The following is a 22,669-nucleotide window of genomic DNA, read 5'->3' as shown; positions in this document are numbered from 1 at the left end:
TCAGTTTGGTTATTCATGTAGTCAGTAAATCAGTAGTTGTTAGGATTTCTAGCGTTGGATACACCAGAAATTGTTGCCCGAGAATTGCGGTTGACCAATTGCTTTACCTTGTTTCGAAGGGGTCCTTGGTTGAATTCCTATCTTCCAGTTTAAGATGCACGATGAAACAAATCATCGGTAATGTTCAATGCATCTAGAAGCATGATCTCGAGAGGGGTATCATTCACATGATAATCGTTTGAAAAAGTGCCCATATTTTACTCATCGCGTTAGGTGTCCAATGTGAATACGAATTTGATCTTGTTACAGAAGTAATTGAAACGTTGGTTACCACATAGTACAATCATATAAAAGTAGGACCGCACTACTTATCATATGTGGTTTGGTATTGAATAACCCTTCTACTACACAACTTTATATGTTTTGGTTTGTATAAAGTCAAACACGAAATTAGAATAATCAAGTAAAAACATCATAACCTGCCCAAGATAGTAATATCACAAATGTCATAACTTTCAAATAACACTCATTTGAATAGCATAACTTCTGACTTATTTGATACTATGACTTTGTGTTATAACTTTTCAATCTATCGATTGAGTGCCATACAAGTGTCGGATCATCACAAGTGTCATGCCACATAGAATTTCTGATATTTGAGGTAAACAATGTATAAAAATTTTGATCCTTAAGTGATCGATTAAAAATCTTTGACACCTAAAACAGAATCATGGCATGGACAAACAATGTTTATAGCGCATCCAAATTGTTATTCCCAGCACTTGGAGATATTTCTTTTTAACCTTCTGTAAGACAGATTTTTAAATTAAGGTCAAAGGAAGTGCCTAGAGTCCTAGATGATGGGCAGTGAGATTGACGCATCAAAGTCCTACCTAAGAACCAAGAAAGATTGATTCAAGGGTTCTAAAATAAGAAATATCAGATACGGACGCCAGTGGAATCTAACGTTCAACGACTTTTCTGGGCTCTCTCTTCATATGGACAAGCTGCAGGTGAGCGAACCTTCCCTCCATAGCTGTCCTTTTTTTGAACTCTCATGATTGCAAACGCGTTCAACTTTATCACTTTCCGCCTTTCTATGATTGTCCTTTTCTTTCTCCTCCTTTCCAATTCCAAGAACTTGTCAAATAAGTCAAGAGAGAAATGAGCAAAAGAACAAGAGGGAACAACGCGGGCTGCTGTCGATTGTATTTGTTATAGTGGTTGCGCTTTGTCCGCTCCGGCTTTACGCTTTGTTTTCTAGCTTTTTGTTATTCACTTCGATGGATCAGCTGAAGACTGAGGAGCTCATTTTCCTTATTCTTTAATTAGAATCCCGTTCCATCTCTCTTCACGTTGATGTCAGCTCAGGTGATCTTTCTATCCTTTCTTGATTCCCCTTATCAGTTCTTCATCGATTTATTCGATAGCTTGCCCCTGGAAACGGTTGTGTATAAGTCTATGAATTCGCTTTTTAGTTCTTGCCCTTCGAATTCTTTTTAAGCTGTCGCCATTGACTGGTTTTATTTGAACTTATCCGACAGCTTTTGATGATCAAGGTCCGTGAATTCATGTCCTGGGAATTGTTCTGCAACCATCTTGAATAGCCCATTTTCATTATCCACCTCTCCGAGCTGTTCCAAAGATGGGGAATCTGAGTTTTCAGTTGATCCTCTCATGTTCATACCTCTTCTGTTTGATTTGTATAGCTTCAGGATTTGTTCCATTGGATAATTATCTGATAGACTGTGGATCCCCACGGAATGCATCCGTTGGTAATCGCACGTTTTTGGCAGATAACTTCTACTCTGATATACTTTCGACTGCACAAAACATTCTTGCCAACACAAACTCGAGTTCTCTTTCATCCTCCTATGATTCGACTCTGTATCTCACCGCCAGGATCTTCGACCAAGCCTCCCGTTACACTTTTCCGATAAAGGAAAATGGCAGGCACTTGATTCGCCTCTATTTCTTCCCTTTTGTCTATAGAGAGTACAATCTGAGCACGGCCAAATTCTCCATCTCCGCACAGAATTTTACCCTTCTCGAGGGTTTCCAGTTAGACAAGGGCTCAGTCGTAAAGGAATACTCATTCAACATCACCACTAATCAGCTCGTTCTTACTTTCACGCCCAATACCGATTCATTCGCCTTTGTAAATGCTTTGGAAGTCATTTCTCTCCCGATTGAGCTGATCCCTCACAGTGCCAGAATCGTTGAAATGCCCGGAGACTATCAGAATTTGCAGAGTAAAGCACTAGAGACTGTTTTGAGAGTGAACATGGGAAATCAAACTGTGCATCCGCAGAAGGATACGTTGTGGCGTCTTTGGGTCTCGGATGACACGTTTTTGAAGCACAGTACGGTGTCAATTGTGTCGAACGTTAAAGCTGTCACCTATAAGAATGGGAATGTTACTGAGAACATTGCTCCCCCTTCGGTCTATGGGACGGCCACCAAGTTGGATTCGGTCCTTGATCCTAACCTTAACGTCAATATAACTTGGCTCTTCAGTGTCGATGCTGGGTTCAATTATCTTGTCCGATTCCACTTCTGCGACATTGTGAATTCTACTTTGGGGTCGTTCTTATTCAACGTCTACATCAATTCCTGGTTTGCCTACAGAAGTTTCGATCTCAGCACACTGACATCCAATGTCATCGGCCGCCCGTATTATTTTGATGTAATTACAAGTTCCACCAGCAGTAGTGCACTGAGTGTTAGTGTTGGCCCTTCTCCTGAGGGTAGTTACCCCATGGCCATCCTCAATGGGCTAGAGATCATGAAGATAAGTAACTCTCAGGACAGTCTTGAAACTTCAGATTCCGAGAATGGTTCTTTAAAGACTAACTCAAGGAGCAAGATCATTCTGATCGCAGGCTTGTCCGGCGGGATTTGCATCGTTCTTGTCGTCGTTTCAGCGCTCTTCTTTGTCTGCAGAAGAAGAAGAAAGCTAGCAGCTGTGGGTCACTCAAAGGAGGACAATTTTGTCATGAATCAGACAGGAGATAAGAACTCGAACAGCTTGGCAGTATTTTCCACCTCGACGTTCGGCTATCGCTACCCATTCACGGCGATTGAAGAGGCTACGAATAATTTTAGCGAAGATTTGATAATAGGGACGGGAGGTTTCGGCAAGGTCTACAAGGGAATTTTCAGAGATGGGACTAAGGTGGCAGTGAAGAGGGGCCAATCCAAGTCGCAACAGGGCCTGACGGAGTTCCGTACAGAAATCGAGATGTTGTCTCAGTTTCGTCACCGCCATCTGGTGTCGCTGATCGGGTATTGCGACGAACGGAATGAGATGATCATCATCTATGAATTCATGGAAAACGGGACCCTTAAGAGTCATCTGTACTGTTCGGATCGTCCCGTGCTGAGTTGGAAGCAAAGGCTGGAGATTTGCATTGGGTCAGCTAAAGGGCTTCACTACCTTCACACCGGCTCCACAAGGGCAATCATCCATCGCGACGTCAAGTCGGCAAATATCCTGTTGGATGAGAATTTGATGGCCAAGGTTGCCGATTTCGGGCTGTCAAAGACCGGTCCTGAGATCGACCAGACGCACGTGAGCACAGCCGTGAAAGGGAGCTTCGGATATCTGGATCCTGAATACCTGACGAGGCAACAGCTCACGGAAAAATCAGATGTCTACTCATTCGGGGTCGTGATGCTTGAAATCCTTTGTGGTAGAGCGGTTATCGATCCGTCGCTTCCCAGAGAAAAGGTGAATTTAGTTGAGTGGGCAATGAAATGGCGAGAAAGAGGGCGAATCCAAGAAACCATAGACCCTCATCTTGTGGCTCAAGCAAGTGAAGAGTCCCTCTGGAAGTTCGTGGAGATTGCCGAAAAATGCTTAGCCCAATGCGGTCTGGATCGGCCTCAGATGGGAGACGTGCTGTGGAACCTGGAATCTGCACTTCAAGTCCAATTGAAGGAAGAAAAACCGAGCGATAAAGGCGAGCTAGCCCCTCGAGCGGATTGGATTGGTTATCTGGACACTCATCCTAGCGCTTCGACCACTCAATTCAGCATGGGAAGCCTAGGCGATCTCGCGAGTGTCTCGATGAGCAAACTGTTCGCCAAAATGGCGAAAGAGGATATGAGGTAGACCCCCCCAGTTCAAAGTTTTCGCCAGGTTTGGTTCAAAAGGAGCCTCTGATGTGTAAACAGCATTCCAGATTTGAATGCTGGTGTCAACATGACATTTTACTTCATGAATGTATAATCCATTTGTAAGCCTGTTGGGCTCTATAATCTATATTGCTTTTCTCAACTTCAGGAGCGATTTCTTGAGCCTTTCGCCGATTCTGGCCGAAACACTTTCTAGCATAAAATAACTAAACTATTGTCAAGAATTCAAATGAGAAGGAGATGGATAATTTCCCCACCACTCAGTGAAAGTCAAATGGCTAAAAGATGAACGTATCGGCTCGCCAAGCAGCAAGGGAGAATATGCCAGCCTTGTGGATGCATGAGGAGAGGACATTGCCAAAGGAACGGCGCATCAGATTCTCGTAAACTCTGGGAAACTCGTTAGGAATTACACGAATATAGTTTTGTTGAATTACAAAGGAAAATGTTTCAATTTCTCCGGTGTCAAATTCCCTCCTTCAACTTACTTTAGTGAATTTCACTTCAGGGCAGGGTCAACAAGCTCCAGTCAGCTCTGACTTGAGCTCCATCTATGTCTTCTGCCGCTTCAGGATATAGCTACTATACAGAGAAAAAGTTGCAGCTCACTGCAAATTTGAACCCCATATCCATTTCGATTTCTTCAATTGATGACTGCAGTTATCTAAAGACTTCCTTGCTCAAATGCCCATTTAATTCGTGAGGGGAAAAGGAACCTGCTTAAATCGAATCCACTTGAATCTTCTTCCAGATTAGTATTAAGCAAGGACGAAACCACCGGAATTCAAAATGCCAAGAAATGAAGCTCAATAAGCATCAGGGCAAATTTACAGTACACACATAGAACTATGGATAAACAGTATCTCCCAAGTACCCACCCATTCCTAACTCCAGCCAAGATCCTTCCTTTACAAGATAACCCTTTGAAAAACCCGCAACCCAATCCCCCACCGGAACCCTAATTTCACCCCCAATCTACCGCCCCAAAATGAGAAACCCCCCAAAAAAACCTCCCTTCTTCCTCCTTCTTGACAGCAAGACTTGCTCTTTCCCTCGTTAACCCCCGTCTAAACCCCGCCCTAACCGCCGAACCCGTAGAGGGTCCGGCCCTGCCTCTTGAGCGCGTAGACGACGTCCATGGCCGTCACCGTCTTGCGGCGGGCGTGCTCGGTGTAGGTGACGGCGTCCCTGATCACGTTCTCGAGGAAGATCTTGAGGACGCCGCGGGTCTCCTCGTAGATCAGCCCGCTTATGCGCTTCACGCCGCCCCGCCGCGCCAGGCGGCGGATCGCCGGCTTCGTGATCCCCTGGATGTTGTCGCGGAGGACCTTGCGGTGCCGCTTCGCCCCTCCCTTGCCCAGCCCCTTCCCTCCCTTCCCGCGCCCCGACATCTCTCTCTCTCTCTCTCTCTCTCTCTCGCCTCTCCTCGCCGGCGAACCGCGGACCGGACGGATCGATGGAGCTCCGCGGAATCGACTCTGCTTCCGATCGGAGATAGCGGGGCGCCGTAAGCCGGAGGATTTTGCGGTGAAGGAAGCGGCGAGGGGAACGCGTATTTGTATGGAGGGGACGATCCTGGGCAGCGCTCGCGGGAGCGTCCGGGGTCCGTCGATTTCGTTTTGGACGGTCGAGATTGCGAGCGCGGGGAGTGGCTCCGGATCGGTGACGTGGCGAGTTAGCTGGGGGTGTTCTGCCCGTGAAAGGGGCATTTTAGGTGCTGATTCCGCTATTTTTCATAATAACATGATTTAATCGATTAATCACTCTTTTTATTTCGCGCATCCTGATAATAATTGAATGATCACACCATAGCATGAATCTGTCTATCGGGATGAGCTTGATGTTGAAGACAAAGGTTCCAAAGGGCTCGGTGGAAATGAGCAAAGCTAATGGAGTTAAACATGATATTGTCTTTGTTTTTTGAGTTTTTGGTACTTCGTTCACATATGATTTCTATGTAGTTACACCTATTTCTCCTTCTTGCCCATATAATGGATCTGTAAGAGAATTAAATGCAACACACCATGCTGATACAGTAAAAATCTCAGATTTAACTCTAATTAATACACAAAGTAAAAATAGATATGTCATAAACCCAATTCAATGTGACATAATTCAATGAAACAACACTAGCACTACATCGATTTTATTCTTTTAAGTGTAGTTCTTTTGGCATATTGCTACTGTCATGGGTGTTGCTAAATTGTATATCTATAATTTCAAAATGATCGAGGCATGTTAATGGGAAATAGAGAATTACATTTTAGATGTGAGATACAAATCTAGGACTTTCATTCCAGATGTCTACATTGGAAAATCCTTTGAAAATGCAACGTTTTCATTGATTCTAGATGCAAAAATTCAGACCACCGACAATTTCGCCACGAAATTAATTTGAGCATAGGAAACTAAAACCAAGAACAAGAAAGGGGTTTGAATTCGCTTGAAGCTTGAACTCGAAGACCCTATTTCTTATTTACGGGAAATAAACACGAAGTAAAGGGAATGAAATTACATCTCTCAACCTCACAAAGAAATTTCTCTTCAACGTCGGAGGGAAACGAAGGGAAATTTTATTTACCTACCCGCTTTAAAACTGCCTCTTATTTAAATAAAGGCAAAATTGAAAAGAGAAAGGACGTTTTAGTCTATCGATTGACATACTTTCCCTCTACTTTATTTATTTCACTCGTTATCTTTTCATTTCCTTTCCATCTAGATGCTATTGTCCCAGCTTAAATTGCCAAACAAAGTTGTGTTAGAGAGAGAGAGAAAGGGGAGAGAGAGAGAGAATTGCCCCAAATGGTATCAATCTCTCTTGAAATAGTTGAACCAATTTCATTTTTCTTCATAGTTTAAATTGTAGGAAAATATAAGCTAGATTTTTTGTTTCTTTTATCCTAGCAATATACAAAAAAATTTATGAATATGTTGTAGGACTTTGAAATAAACTATTCGATCAACCCCTATAATATGATAAACTTATGACATTTGATCAGCCGCTACAGTAGAAAATTATATCAAGGGCAATATTGAATTATACTTATTTTGCTCATAAATAGTTTTAACATGGTACCTATTACGGCGTACATCTTTGAAACATTGATCTAATGCTTAGAAACACATCCTCAATATGTAGGATGGTGCCATTTGGCAAAACAATTGTGACATTCTCAAAACCATCAATAATTGGAACAATACCTAATATTGTATGGATTTGTGCCTTAAGCAATTTCATACTCGAAAAAAAAGTATATACTACAAAATACAGTATATGTTATTGCACTATCAAGCAAACAAATATCTCCATTATTCTCGGTATTTTCTATTTGCATTTACGTTAACAATTTCAGGTGTCAAGTATCATAAAAATGTAATACCTTAATCAGAAGTCCTCAAAAAAAATCAAAAACATCCAAAGATGCATTTGCTACTTCAGAAATAAGTCCCATCAACAGAGATATTGTTAGCCTCAACAGTTGTTATGGCAGTAGGATTGATTTCAATGGCATGAGATTCACCACGCTTACTCATATTTTTTAAAGATGCCTAGTACAGGTCAACAAAGTGCTTTGGCGTACAACAACTACATGACTAATGCCCAGTTATGCCACAACGATGATAAATACTTTCATTATTCACCTTCTTTGGCTTTTTTTCTTTGCCATAATTCGGGCCAAAGTTAGATTTCCTAGAGCAGTTAAATTTCCTACCATCCCTTCTAGGATTATATTCTTGCCTGCGTTTATAACCCTTAAAATAGTCAGTATTTTTTTCAAAGTTAGCATGTGCTTCAGACAACGCTTTTGAGCCAACATGTCTAAGATCATGATTTTGAGCAGCAATTCATTAGTTTGCTCGGCAGTAAGGAGCACAAAAATTAATTCAAAATATGTGGCAAACTGATGTTACCAATATTGCTATTGCAATACAATATTTGAAGCATAGAAGGTAAAAAAAGTTTTCTCTAATAATTCCACATTAGTGAGTTTGATACCGTATAACTCAAGCCGAGAAATAATATTAAATAAAGTGGAATTATAGTTAGACACTAATTTAAAATCTTACAGTATGAGATTTTGCCAATTATATTGTATTTGAGGGAGGAATGATTATACCTATCCTTCAACCTCCTCCATAAGATCTGAGGGTTTCGAATAGATAAATATTGAGTCTGTAGGCTCTCATGCAAGACGGCAAATAAAAATCAGCGCATTTACTTTATCTTTTGCATTTGAGGTTCCATCCTCTATAATTACATTAGCGAGACCTTGTCTTTTGAGGTATATTTCCATGTCAAGGCACCAAGATAGATAATTTTTTCCACTCACTTCCAGAATGTGGAATTTGGGCTTTTCAATATTTGCCATAATTCTTGTAAAAAAAAAATCCTTAAATTAATTAGAAAGATTTCTAAATATCCACTTCCATTTCATGAGCAAAAGGATAAAAATGATACTTTTAGATTTGAAATTGGCTTTGGGCCAAGAAAAATAAAAATGAAGAATTGATAGAAGAAGATAAAATATAAGTTGATTAATAAAAAGAATACATACCTTGCAAAAATTACTTACTCAGTCGATAGATCTTCGTACTGATAATGTGTTGTAAAATATTGCATTGCAAATATGTAATAGAGAGAATAAATAGATTGAGAAGAGAAAAATCAGACACCAAAGATTATAGAGAAAGTTAGAGGAGTGAACTTTATTTCCAATGTATTACTGGTATATCTATGACAAAAACTAAGCACCTATGTATATGAAAACAATGATATACTTATCATTAATATCAGCGTATCGACTTATACATGTATTGGATAGGGAGATGAACATTCATTGTATAGGGAGATGTATTTAGAAAGTATAATACAAATGTACCATAATAAGTACATTAGATAAGATGAATATAATGAATATCTATTCATGTATTTCATAACAATATATAGATTATTAATAATAATAATATTTTTCATTGATTAATTATGTCAAGTAATAAATTATTAATTTTAGGAAAATATTTTATAAATTACTAAATTTCTGTAAAATAAACGCCCTGTGAACCATTTTTGTTGATTTTGCTTAGTTGTCATTTCATTTTTAGTCTTTGCCTCTTCCAGGAAGCCAAACCCATAAGGCCATTTTGAATTTCTCGAGAAAAGGTAGATCGGATAGTCTATGCAAAATTTTCTTTACATTAATAGGGTGCATATTCTATTTTTCTTATATTTATATAATATTTTCAGCAACTCATCAATATACCAAAAATTAGAAAGTCTTTCCACATAACGTAGCAAAAGCCAAGATTTAATTTAGCTAAAAATTTGCTCTCATCATGGCTCGATAAGTTCGAACGATTGACTCCTTTATCATTACCACACTTCCCGCGATGGCTTTCACATGTCCCTCCCACGTCCAATACTAAAACCAACAGCCCTCTTCACATCAAATACATTAACATCTTTGTGTTTACATTGACTCTCATCCTCTTTGCATTGATAAATGAGATTTTAAGTGTGATCTTCTTTATTTACATTCCGATGAAATATTTTCTTATTATATATGATTAACAAGTGCAATCGGAGCACTCTTCCGTAAGACATGTTTAAAAAGGTATTCAAATCTATGCATGCCCTCATGAAATCATAGTGACTCTAGCGGAGCTAGAATTAATAAATTTTTAGCGCTTGCGTTAGCTGGCCTCAACAGATTTCCTTGAGAGAGCATGCTCGAAAGCATCAACATATCTATTCAAATGTTACATCTAAAGGAAAATTCATTCTCTTATGCTCCGTTTGTTTCACGGAAAATAATTTCTGGAAAAATGTTTTCTGGATTTTTCGACATTCGTTTCACAGAAAATGAATTCCTTGAGAAAAATGTTTTCCATCAAAAGAAAAAACTCTTCTAAAGTAGGGGAAAATGTTTTCCACTTTTAAAAAATGGAAAATATTTTCCTCACTTGAACTCTTTTATCTCACACATCTACAAATCCTCACTTCCTCATTTCCTTTATTCTTTTTCTTTTTAATTTGAATTATTTCCTTTTTTTTTATTTTATTTTTCTTTTATTATTTTATTATTTTTATTTTTATTTTTATTTTTTGTTTTCCATCTTCTTCTTGGCTATTGTCAAACTAGGTGAACCTCAAGTTTCAATCTCAAATTCGCGCTCAGTCGATCCGGGCGAGCGTTGAGCTTAATGCTCGCACTCGCCGGAAACTATTTTCCTTACCGAACATTGGAAAATATTTTCAAACATTTCTAGATTTTAGCCGAACACTAGAAAATATTGTCATTTTCCCGAAAATGATTTTTGAGAAAATATTTTCGGAAATGGCCAATTTCCACGAAATGAACGGATCCTTAGTAAGGTGCGTATGGTAACATTTCTATTCTTGAGAACGCTTCTTTTTAAAAACATTTTTTTCTATTTTTGTTTTCAAAAAACAATTTCGAGCATTTTACAACATTTTATAATTATAAAAAATTGTTCCAAGGACAGAAACATATTTGGTATAACTCCCAAATTTTTTATGACTTAAAATTTCTTTTTAATATATTAATAATTTTATTACATTTCTTTTTTTTCTCTTTTTATTTTCTTCTCCTTCCTCTTAGCCGCCACCGGCTTGGCCATGGTCGGCCAACGACTAGCCAGACAGGTTGCCGGCCACCGACGAGGTCCCCCCGAGCCTTGCCTAGCCACCAGGAGGTCAGCCTTGCGGTGGTTAAGTGAGGTTGAGCCTTGTCGTGGCTGAGCGAGGCTCGCCCTCATTGTGGTTAGGCGAGGCTCGGCCTCACCCAGCCACGGTGAGGCTCCCCCGAGCCTTGCCGATGGCCGGCGAGCTCAGGGCAACCTCGTTGGGAGCCGACAAGGCTCTGGCGAGGTCACTGGGCCTTGTTTGGCCGGTCACCGACCATTGCCGAGCTGGTGACTAGCTAGGAAGAAGAAAGTAAGATAAAAAGAAAGAAAAGAAAGCTTGTTTTTTTGAGTTATTCCTGAAAACAAGAAATGATTTTTTTTTCGAAACAGGTATTTTCCGGAACGTTATCAAACGATCCGGGCAGCTTCCGATTCTAATTTTTAGGAATTGGTCTTTAGTAAACGGTCGAGATGGGAACCGCCAACTCCAATCGGGCTTACCTCAAAATTAGAACATGAATACACACTAGGATTTCGCCTCCTCAATCGCGACGCGCAGATGCTATGCCCCTCTCGGCTCGCGAAGCTCCGGCCGCTTCCCCGCCCGCTCCTCGCCGCGGCGCACCGCCGCCGCCGCGTCGACCTCCGGTGCGCCATCTCGTCCTCTCCTCCTCCTCCACCGCCTCAGGTTCGTCTCCGCACCACTTCCTCGTCGTCCACCGGCTTGGGGATCCAGAGCGTGGACGTGGAGGAGTGCGGCGACTTCTTGCCGTGGCTGGAGCGGAAAGCCGGCGCCGAGGTCTCGCCGTTCCTTTCGGTCGGGAAATCCGCCTACGGACGGTTCGTTTCCGCGTGCCGCGTTTCCTTTTGCGCCTTTTCACGTTTTGAACTTTCCGGTCGGGAGTTGATTCAGGAGGCGATTCCGGTTGCTTGTTTGCCGTGGTTCTGTTGTCTGAAGTGTGCGTGGAGTTGTTTGAGCTCGAACTGGCAGCTGCACAGCTTTATGGAACTTTGTTTAGGATTGAATGTCACGTCGAATTTGGAATCTGCTACGTATAGAATTTCGCGTTATGGGACACTTCGAGTTTTTTGATGATGTGCTTTGAGTTTGTCTTAAGTTTCAAGTTGGCGTTATACGGGTTATCATCCTGGTACTAGTCCTAAATCTGCAATCATCTCGGCCATTTCTAACATCTGCTTTGTTCAACACAAGCGTGGAAGGAATTTATAACATGTCAGTTTCTCTAGCATTGTGCTTATTTGGGATTTTTTTTTTTTTGAAGAATATAAGCTCTCTTGAGTGTCTGTGTGTGTGTGTGTGAAAGAGAAATTATCCTACTATGCTCCATTTCTAAATTGTGCTGGATCTTTATCTGTGCATGATTTGTCGATGCAGGTCCCTGTTTGCTTCAAAGTTGATAAGAGCAGGGGACAGCATTTTGAAGGTCCCTTTCAACGTGGTGAGTTGTTCGTCATGGGTTCAAGTAAAGGATAGATTGATTGAGAGAACCATAGTTAAGTTGAACTCTCTGCCTTAAATTTACAGGAAATATCACCAGATGATCTCCTTCCTGAAATTAGGTCCTGTAAAGTAGGAAATGTAGCTAAACTTGCTACCGTCGTCCTGAAAGAACAGAAAATGGTTCAGGTAATGCTGTTGTAGCTTCTTCTGTTCTCCTAAACAGCTGTTCTGTGTACTTCTTTGCGCTTGCAGTAGCTTCCGCAGTTGATCAGTTTTTCCTTTATTTTTACAGGATTCTGAGTGGGCTCCTTATATAAGATGTCTTCCTTTGCCCAAGGAGATGCATAGCATGGTCTGAATGTCTTATTGAATGTTCCTACACTCTGATATTCACAATTTGTTCTTCCTATTTTATCGATGCTGAATCTGTATAGTCTTGCGAAAAGAGATATATCGGGTATTTAAAAAAAATCCTTCACTGAGAAAGTTGGAGGTCCTCATAATGGTCAAGTAGGATTTGCATTTCATTGCTGCTTTTCCATATAGCCAATGAAGAGTAATAAAATTCTATCTTATATATTCCTTCTTGGAGCTGTAGCATATTATCGAAGGATAATAAAAAAATAAATCTACTATGATTAACTTTCATTTCTAATATAGTTAGGATTTTAAATATTCAAACAATAGAAATGCAGTTGAATGTTAACAATAAGTCTTATTGCCACAAATTGCATCCCTTGCAGCAAGATTCGCTGGTTATATTTATATTTCGGACTTTGTGATAGTGATAAAATTTTGTTTGCTGAGGAGGCTTCATTAGTTCAAGAGGGATCTGCATGGATATAATTATCGTGGGAAATGGTAACAAGTTTTGGAGTCTGAAAATTTGCTAGTGCTTGATTAATGTATATATATTTGTATTTTGGTATCATTGAAAATCAAGATTAAGAGAACAAATTTTGTATTTTAAGATCATTGAAAATCAAGATTAAGAAAACAAACAAATATTGTAGAAATGTGCCACTAAAGTGAGATGTAGTGCAATCTATTCTACTCCCAGGATTGGTAATTTTGTGGCATCCATGTCTCTTTGAAACCTCATGCTACCCTACTAGCACTTACAGTTGTTAAATGGCAGTTTAGGTGCTTCACTTTTTAATAAGCATACAGCCTACAAGAAGGTTGGTATGGATTTTGAACATGACTACAAACTGGCTTCAGGTATTCTGGAGCGATGAGGAGTTGGAGATGATTAAAGAAAGCTTGGTTTATCAAAGAACCATTGACAAGAAAGTTGGAATGGAGAGAGATTTTTCAGTACTCAGACATGTAAGTATTTGTTGTGTCCCCCAGCAATATTACTCTAATTGTTGAGGCAATTTTATTTGGCTCTTCATGTATGATTAGGAGCAAATACATCACTATGGCATGTTTAGCATGTGATTATCGCTACACTCACTGTCGTAAGGATCACATTCGGAATGTGTCCTGAATGTACAAGCCTACTTTTTCTTTCCTGCAATATTAAGTTGCTGATAAGATAATAAGTACTTTATCCTGTAGGGTGGTTTCATCAGTATAAATTGGCTTCATCTACAAGATGCTGTGCTGGCAACAGGATTAACTTTTAGTGTTGTGCTGTTGATATGTATGTAAGATTAACGAATGTCTATCAAGTAGCAGTGCTTTTGAGTATGGCACTGTGCTAGTGAAAACTAATCAGTTAGTTTCAGGTGGCCTTTTGGTGAATAGAACACAATGGTATGTTTAAGTAATATAGGGTGATAAAGAGAAGGAAGAAATATAGTTGAATCAATAATTAACTCTGGGTGTCAATGTATGACAAAGATTAGACAGGCTAAACCATGTACAGTATGGAAGTTTGTCTAATCTGAGCAAAACCATAATCAACATCACCTTCTCAGCCATGGCAACTCAATCTCTATCTAAGGCAAGATGGGGGATCGAGTAAACTATATCTTCATTATGCCACAGCTACATTCATGGTGGTTCTATTAATTGGTATTTGGGATGCATTGCATCAGAAGTAGTCACACTTTCAGGATACTTCCATTTAAATGCTGGAAATTGAAGTTTTCTTTCCAAGTAAACCAAATACTTTTGGTTTAATAATGTACTGACTTGGATGAAAGTGTAGGCCAAAATGAAATTCTCTTAATGATGTGTCAAGTAGTCAGGAGCTGAACTGGAAGAGGTTAAATACGTGAAAATTAAAAAGATCTTACCATTCGAAACTTAGACAGAGAAGACACCAGCCAAGAAGATATAATGGGAGAGAGTAAATAAATTGAGAAGGGGTTGTCTTTGTTTGCTCAAGCTTCTTATCTTCTATGCTTCTCTTTCTCCGCACAAACTCCTTTACAAGTCAATGGGGATGATCGAAGTTTCTATGAGGTTCTGGAAGGAAGCTCATTTTGAGTAATTGAAATTGGCTGTAATTGGATGGAACTGATTTTTCCATAGTCTTCTAGGGGCTATAAATGACTGAAGGACTGTTCCATAGAATAGTCTTCAAAGTGGAGGGCTTCTTGTGTTGGGTTTCTCTACCATGCGTTCTCCAACAGCACTTAGTGAACTTTAAAATTTAAATTCTGTGATAATGGAATTTGGGTTTATGTTGTCATTTTGAAGTTTGTAGTTTGTCTTTGATGTCACTCCCTAGCAAAGTATTTGTTTTAACTTTTATGGTTTTTTTTTCTTAATGCCACTTTTTAACATATTTCATATTTTAAAATGCATTTTAAGTGCTTTGGAAAAAAAAAAAAATTAGATCATGCCCGTATGGAAGGTTTAAGAAGATGAGTGGTTATTGGGAGTTACCTTAAATGAGAAGTTGCAAGCAGTGGTCGAGTGAAATATGAGAAGATGCCCTTAGTGGTGTTAGTCACACAAGTGTTGGATATTAACAGGAGAAACTTGCAATTTTCACAAGGACTATGAAAAGACTCAGCCAAGCATAGAGAAGACACACACCGATGTTCCTTTTATTTCCATTTTCCTTGTGCACTTTCAAATTTATGTACTTCATTTCACTGTCTTTCCTTTTCAATGTAGGGTGCGTTTGTTTCACGGAAAACTCAATGATAAAAGAAAATGCTTTCCGGGAAAGCATTTTCCGAGAATACGGTTTGTTTTCCTTTGTTTGGTGATGTATAATTGAAAATGTTTTTATCGTTTGTATCCTATTAAAAATAATCACACTTCATCACAGGAAAAAAATGAAGAAGCAAAAACTCACCGGGCCGGGCCCTTGTGGCCGGTGACGGGTGAAGAAGCAGCAAAAAGAAAAAGGAAGAAAAGAAAAGAAGCAAATTCGAATTTTTTATTTTTATTTTAAAAATGTTTTCCAAATTTTAATTTTTTAAAAATATAAAAATTCAAATTCAATTTTTTTAAAATATATTTTTATAAGAATAATTGTCTGTAAACCAAGTATCAAATCTAAGCTTTGGTAGCTTTAAAACATTTTCCAGTCCTTTCAAAGGGAAAATCATTTTCCTGAATTTTAGCTTTTAGGAAAACATTTTCCATTGACTAGGAAAACGTTTTCCATTGACTCATTTTCCTAAGCGACCCAAATGCCGGAAAATGAGGAAAATGTTTTCCCCGAAAATGTATTCCGCGAAACAAACGCACCCGGGTGCTGAACTGTGGAGCGATCTTGATGATTCTCCAATCATCTGAAGTTTGGATCACCTTGGCACATGTCAATTTTTGACCTCGCTTTGGCATGCCAATAGATCGATTCTCTCCAGTAGTTTTCGAACTTTGTTCTTGACAAATAAGAGAAAGAAAATCCTATTTCTGAATTCTTTGTCTATGCCAGAATCTTTGGTTAGTTCCAGCTTCCAAGTACATTTGTGAGAGATTTTCTTGATGAGTTAGGGCCTGTTTGTTTGGCATTAAGCACAAGCAAAAAGTAGTTTTTGGCCATTGCTCTTGCTCCAACATTTGAAGTATTATCTGAATTTCCAACAATTATGAAAAAATTTATGGTTTAATCTCTGTGTGAGCATTATGTATTGTGAAAGTTCCAGCCATCTCTTATTTAAAAAAGTCAAAAGTATGTGACTTGCAATATTTTGATTAAGCAAAAAGTTAAAAGTTTAAGTCAATCTAGACACATCCTTACATAGTTAGATTTAGTAGTTGGTGTATCTGAGTGAAACAGTTAAAGTACGTGTCCATATGAAATGGGAACTCCCTAAGTTAAAACACCTTCAATGTACATATCCCTGTTTCTTTTCCTTTGCTGAGTCCAGTCATTAGCTTGATGTTACTTGCAATGACCTTATGTTGCCAGAAGATAGTAATTTTGACATGCCACAGCGAATAATTTCAGGCTCTTGATTGTCACTTGCCAGAAGTTTCCAAGGATATGAAATTTGAAGATTTTATGCATGCATGTGCTTTGGGTAAGCAACTTTGAAGTTATGGTGCTCTCTCACTGCATAGGGAACCAACTTTTGCTCATTTTGCATGAACAGGCTCTTTCTAAATATTTATTTCCTCCTCTTTTTATCTCAATTTCTGCTTGCAAAGCTTGGGTTTATTACTTCAAGTTAGCATTCCTATGAGGTTATACATATTCTTGGGAGTTGAAGTAATGTACTGTTTTGGCAACTTTTTTGCGATTTTCTTCATGTGGCTTTCCTTAAGCGCATGAAACTGGAAGAAAATGCTACCAGTTCACTCTCTCTCTCTCTCTCTTTTTTTTCCCCTTTTTTGTTGCCATTTTCTGTATTATATACATGTGGCACTTATAGACCACCTGCTGTTGCAATGGCCCTTTCCCTGAATCTAAGACAGTCGTTTTTTAAATCATACATTTTTCCCAGTTTGCTATCTTGGATGTGACGTTTCATACTAGTCACTGTAGGTTTTTGGCTGCCTTGTTTTATCACCTGTTTTTATGTTGTTGTTTAACTGGTACAAATTCTAATGTTTCCTCACGAGCACATGATTGTTATGACAGTGGAATCTCGCGCGTGGGAAAGCAGCAAGGGCTATTCTCTGGTAAAGATTACCCGTATAAGATTGAAAAAGCACTTCTCTTGCTAATGTCTATACAGAAATTGAATAATCTTCTGGTAGGTTCCTTTTGCAGATTTTCTTAACCATGATGGGCTTGCAAAAGCAGTTTTGTTGAGGGATGAACAAAAACAATTCTCAGAGGTAATCTCCTCCTAGGACCACATCTACCACTTATCCTTTTGCCTGAAATTTGATTTGTTTGTTCTTTTCTTGCCCAACTGTTGATGGCTTTATTGGTCCCAAGCAAAAAAAAATTCTTGTTGAAGCTGAATGTACTATATGTTGGTGATTTTGTTCCTTATAATTTAAAAATCCTTATTAGCTTAAAAAAATTTTCAGGTGATTGCTGATCGCAATTATGCTCCTGGTGAACAGGTTGGTTGTCAATTTTCAAGATACTCTTATCCTCTATTTTTGGATCTCCGTTCTATTTTAAGAAATGCTTCTGTTCATAAAACAGATTTTTGCTAATGATCATCTGTATTTAAAGACCATATAGCCTGATGCTGGAATGACAAGGTTTTTAGCTATCTGGGATAATGTTCTTAAACTTCTACTGGAGCATCTTTAATGACATTCTTCATTAGGTATTAAGTTTCTTGCTTGAGTTTTGTTCTTTGGACAGATTGCATTAACCATCTTCCTTTAATGGAAGTACAAGTTCTCCAGGAATTTATAAGTGAAAGCTCCTATAGTCAATCTAAGAGAACTCTCGACTGCTTTCTTTATTAGCAAGAAACTGCAGCAAATTAGTAAAGCACAAAGATGACAATATCTTTGTGAGAGTTTTGAGTAAAATAATTCGACATTTTGATGTACGTTCTTAACATCTCACACCAAAAGATGCAAAAGTTGTTTGGTCAGTAATATTTGTAGGTGACAACTGTAACTAAACCAGTTCCAAATGGCATCTATACTTGCCCCAGTTCTGCAATTCCATTGGCTGTTGATACTTCTGTCTTTGTTTTCGCAGTTAAACTGTATCTTGCTGTTTCCAATCAATGTGCATTAATGAAATGTTTTGTCATATTTAAACCAGTTAAACAGTAGCTGCAAGTTGCGTTCTTGCAAATAATTCACAAAGTGTCAATCTTCAACCATGACGGGGAATAATACTGGACTTTGTACCACATAATCAACTGATTTTCATTCACTATGTTTGGATTCCTCTTATTAAAAGATTGTTCTAGTGATTATATAAGTCTCTTCTCCATGGATGCTTCTTCTCAAAGCAGGGAAAGAAACATAATTCGCTCATCAAAACATTAATTTGATATTTATGAAAATCCTGAACTTTAATGTCTCACATTAATATGTTGATTTTATTTGGTGATCGTGGTTCAGGGTTTTTGCAGTAATGTATGAGATTTTGCTCTCTTTTGGTTGAGGACATGAAGAACAAAATTAATAACAAAACATGGATGCAAACCCTTCATATCTCTGGTAGTCCACTTTTGATATCTTTGTATCATGAGGAACCTTTGACATGTGTGTACAGGTACTAATATCATATGGAAAGTTTTCGAATGCTGTCTTATTGTTGGATTTCGGGTTTACCATTCCACACAACATTTATGATGAGGTCAGTTTTATATTCTAATCAAACAAATGTACAGTGGTCCATGTTTCCCACAGTGGTGCATGTTTAGTACTGGTTAGATGTGATTTGCAATGCGGAATTGATTATTGCAGCAGTGGCTTAGTTTAATTTAATGAAATTATGCTTTGTATCTGTGACATTCTTTTGTTAATCATGTTCTCAAAGCCTTGTGTTTTCGTGGATGAACATATGATAATTTGAGTGCTCATCCATTTTGGATGAGATATACATCCTTGCTTAAGGGTAGCATTGCACAGTTTGTGTTAGATAGTCTTCGTGAGAATACTAATTTCCTCCTTGAATGATATGTTTGTTCTGCAGATATCTTATGATCAGATATATTGATTTTTGTGTATATTGATGGTTCTAAACTTCCAAGGTTCTTTTGGGACCAGAATCTTTGATTGTGATTTGCTAGATTAAATATTGAAGACTACAGTTATTTTCATGAGTAGGATTTCATTTTTGTTTTTCCTGCTAAGTTTAGCCGTATGACATTTGTAGATAGGATTTTGTTGGGAAGTGTCCTTAGGCACTTGTTAACTAATGCGGAAAGTTTTCAATTTCAATACATGAACTTTTCTTATTATATATGTGATTATTGCTTTGGAAGTGGAAAATTTCTTCAATTATACTTAACGACGGAGCTGATATGACCATTCTTGATAAATTCTTCACTCTTGTTATTTTGTCTTGAATTTAAATTCTACTAAATTTCCCAATGTGCAAGTAAAAATCAGCCATGCCATTCTTTTTCCGTATGAAACTCTAGAAATATCAGAAACTGCATCTTCCAGGAATCTGCTGTCTTATAGATACAGTATGAAGGTTGGAGCTGAATATTTGACACCAGTACTTGTCAACTTTATCTTGTATACATGTTCATGACAGGAGACTCTGACAAACAAACAACTAGAAAGAAAGCAGTGGGGGCATATTGAATGTAGAAAGTGTTTTCATCACATGCTCATTAACTACTGTCCGCACATCTGTTTTGGCATGACGAATGCTTCTGACAAAATATTAGCAACTTTCAGGTTCAGATCCAATTCAATGTTCCTCTTCAAGATCCTCTATACAAAATGAAGCTGTATCTTCTGCAAAGACATTGCTTGCAGATAACTCGCAATTTTGGCATTTCCAAGTGTCCCGCAGATTCTTTCACAATCAAGTTGGTATTGATGCTTTATTTTCCTTATATTAGATGTCACAAATTTGAGACTGTTTCAATTGGTATGTTTTCTGTAGTATGTCCAACTGAAGTTATGGATTGGGTCCTTAAGGTAATCCAAGAATGAACTTTCCCTTTTGAGATTGTCATGGGACACTCATTAGTCACACACACTTTACTCACAGTTGGGGTAATTTATATGTATAATTTTTTTTTTTTTTTCGGTTCAGACATGGTTGGGGTAATTCACTGAATGAGAAAATTGGGAGAAGTCTTGGCTCCCATGAAATTGCTTCTGCTTTCTCTCAGTTCTGGCAATTACTATGGAAGGCTAAATATGATCACTTTTCTCAATGTTGACCTGGTCTATTTGATTGTTCATACCCATAGTAAAAGTTCTGCGGCTTCTTATGTAGCTTCTAAGAGAAAGGCTACTGATTGATAAAACACCATAGGCCATTAGCACCTGTGACCCTGACTAGTCGTCAAAGGTAGAGTTGCTAAGGTGGTATACGACTTAAAGCCTTCTCCCTTTAAGAAACAAGGAATTACTTTGATGTAATTAAATCGTATGAATATCTCTGTAACTTCCTTAAATCTGCATAAGTAGGTGATCTTACATAAATATCGAGCAGTGACAATGTCATTATTGTGTTATAGGTTTGTATCTATTGATAATTTATTGCCTTTCAGGGAAGTGAGATCTGCTAAGGGAAAAGGCACTGGGATTCCGCAATCACTCCGTGCTGCTGCCCGTGTGCTATCTTGCATCTCTCCTGAAGGTGTGTGAATCATATTTTTCTCTCCACACATAGTTCTGTATTCTTTAGAATGAACTTTACTCTGAACCAGACACCTGCTTTAGTGAATGTACTCTGATAGTTTGATTTTCAGAGCTGAATGATATGGAGGAGGAAGCCACCCAAAATGATGGCCGGCTTGGCCGACGTCCTTTAAAGAACATCACCAGGGAAATACAAGCACATCAGTTGTTGCTATCAAGTATCACCAAATTGATTGACCAATACAATGCATCTGCGAAGGTATTGTCCTTGTTATTATGTGCGATAAGCTCCAGAAGCCTGCAAAAGAAGTGAGCTTGCACATCAAAAATCAATATGTTTAGGCTCGTATACCATTCTTTGCTAGACCATGCAATTTTAGCTGGGCTAAGCAAATTACTAAAGGTCCAATAATCGATTTGAAGGACTCTAGAAGTGTTGCTAGGTAGGAACATGATATGAGCAAGTGATACAGCTTCTTAGTCCAAGTTATAGGTAACTGCTTTGATATGCCTCGAAGGTTTCTGTCTTGGGAAGGGAATAATTTGTACCATAGTGAATTATTTGCAGAGACTCTCAATTGAAACTGTAAGCCCTCTAAAGTCAACCCATTTAAAGAGCTTCGCTAAACTTCAAGCTTGAGTTGTTCATAGTCTTTCCCCAGACCCTGTAATGTGGGATTGTGAATGTTAGGATGTCCGCAATACATGATGGTTAATTATCATTATCCCTTCCCTGATGAAAAGTCTCAGATTTTAACTGCTTGAGATTACCATGGGATTGAGAGGTCAATGGTCGGTTAGAAGTTGATAAGTACTGTTATTAACGTCAATATGCATATGGTGACGATCCTGTGGTTATATGTACAGTTAATGAAGCCTACTGGTTGTCCTGCAAGCAAAAGAGATGGCATCCGTAGGTTGATGGCATGTGAGCTGCTGGCTGGTGAACTTCGTATTCTGAAATCTGCTGCTTCATGGCTAGAAAACTACACAACCAACCTGTGTGACGAGATAAAACTGGCTGGAGGCTTTGTTAGTCGGTGAAACAATTGAGTAAGTAGACAATTTCCATGTCAGAAATCAAAGGGAGCACCAGTGAAGCGAGAAACCCATTGCTTGTATTTTGATGGGTGCGTGCAAATATCTGAATGCAGCAGGCAGCCAGTCAGAGCCTTCTAGTTTGGGTGCCTGCAAATCAGGTGTGCGGATTATCTGTTTCTCATGTTCTATTCTTCAGAGTTAGAAGAGGTCATCCGTTATCCACGCACGTTAAGCTCCCTTAATGCGGATAAGCATCTGGTTTCTGAATCAATGTCTTGAGTTTTGGTACCCATGTTGATGAATTTGAAACCTTACCTTCTTCCTTCGGGTCAGGAGCTCTCTATGCATATTTTTGTTTGCTTGGCCGTTCCGATAAATGTTATCCGCTTGGGTCGTTACGTTGAAGCTTTGATTTGTCCACGCCCAGTCGCCTTTAACGAAACACTCGAACTCCATTTCTTGAGTATGCAATAGACTAGTCACTTTGCGTATGTCACCTAGGTAGTATATTTCCCTATAATTTCTTAGGCATGCTCATTCAAATGGGCCTGGTAAAATAGAAAAGAACAAGATCAATTTGTGGCGAATCATCTCTACTTTTTCCATATATAAAAGTATCTAGTTTTTTAGTCAACCCGAACCTAGGGTTCGGGAAGACCCTAGGAACCAAGCCACCGAACCCGGTTTGGAATTTTTTTTTAATAGCTGGGTGCACTGCCGACTTTTAATTTTAGTAAGGATTAATATCATAAAAAACTCCAAATTAGTATTTGG

General features: G+C 38.7%; 3 protein-coding genes across 4 annotated transcripts; 2 read left to right on the top strand and 1 right to left on the bottom strand.

Moving 5' to 3' along the window:
• Nucleotides 1–1,069: 1,069 nt before the first annotated feature.
• Nucleotides 1,070–4,279, top strand: LOC104421837 (probable receptor-like protein kinase At2g39360). Its single transcript, XM_010033955.3, has 2 exons — nt 1,070–1,371; nt 1,545–4,279. The coding sequence occupies exon 2, from the start codon at nt 1,646–1,648 to the stop codon at nt 4,112–4,114; it is 2,469 nt and encodes an 822-aa protein (XP_010032257.1). The 5' UTR covers nt 1,070–1,371; nt 1,545–1,645; the 3' UTR covers nt 4,115–4,279.
• Nucleotides 4,280–4,867: 588 nt separating this feature from the next.
• On the bottom strand, nt 4,868–5,679 carry LOC104421838 (histone H4). The gene has a single exon (XM_010033956.3). It carries the CDS (start codon nt 5,526–5,528, stop codon nt 5,217–5,219), a length of 312 nt encoding a protein of 103 aa, XP_010032258.2. The 5' UTR covers nt 5,529–5,679; the 3' UTR covers nt 4,868–5,216.
• A 5,598-nt stretch (nt 5,680–11,277) lies between these two features.
• On the top strand, nt 11,278–22,313 carry LOC104421834 (fructose-bisphosphate aldolase-lysine N-methyltransferase, chloroplastic). Of its 2 annotated transcripts, none has more exons than XM_010033952.3 (14): nt 11,278–11,622; nt 12,179–12,242; nt 12,329–12,430; nt 12,537–12,596; nt 13,466–13,573; nt 16,608–16,680; nt 17,241–17,281; nt 17,360–17,440; nt 17,639–17,674; nt 18,798–18,881; nt 19,937–20,070; nt 20,764–20,852; nt 20,965–21,113; nt 21,722–22,313. In XM_010033952.3, the coding sequence occupies exons 1-14, from the start codon at nt 11,342–11,344 to the stop codon at nt 21,896–21,898; spliced, it is 1,479 nt and encodes a 492-aa protein (XP_010032254.2). In that variant the 5' UTR covers nt 11,278–11,341; the 3' UTR covers nt 21,899–22,313. The 2 variants fall into 2 exon arrangements, with proteins under 2 accessions (XP_010032254.2, XP_039159067.1); XM_039303133.1 differs by lacking the exon at nt 11,278–11,622 and adding an exon at nt 11,646–12,016.
• The last annotated feature ends 356 nt before the right edge of the window (nt 22,314–22,669 follow it).

The sequence above is a fragment of the Eucalyptus grandis genome, chromosome 10, assembly GCF_016545825.1.
Source record: "Eucalyptus grandis isolate ANBG69807.140 chromosome 10, ASM1654582v1, whole genome shotgun sequence".
NCBI lineage: Eukaryota > Viridiplantae > Streptophyta > Magnoliopsida > Myrtales > Myrtaceae > Eucalyptus > Eucalyptus grandis.
Note: the sequence above shows the minus strand (reverse complement) of the source record. Positions and strands in the feature narration are given on the sequence as shown.

Coding starts and splice junctions, on each gene's coding strand:
- LOC104421834 (XM_010033952.3), top strand. CDS start 11,342: ATGCTATGCCCCTCTCGGCTCGCGAAGCTCCGGCCGCTTCCCCGCCCG. Junction 12,243..12,328: donor TGAAGGTCCCTTTCAACGTG/GTGAGTTGTTCG, acceptor TTAAATTTACAG/GAAATATCACCAGATGATCT. Junction 13,574..16,607: donor ATTTTTCAGTACTCAGACAT/GTAAGTATTTGT, acceptor GAATAATTTCAG/GCTCTTGATTGTCACTTGCC.
- LOC104421837 (XM_010033955.3), top strand. CDS start 1,646: ATGGGGAATCTGAGTTTTCAGTTGATCCTCTCATGTTCATACCTCTTC.
- LOC104421838 (XM_010033956.3), bottom strand. CDS start 5,528: ATGTCGGGGCGCGGGAAGGGAGGGAAGGGGCTGGGCAAGGGAGGGGCG.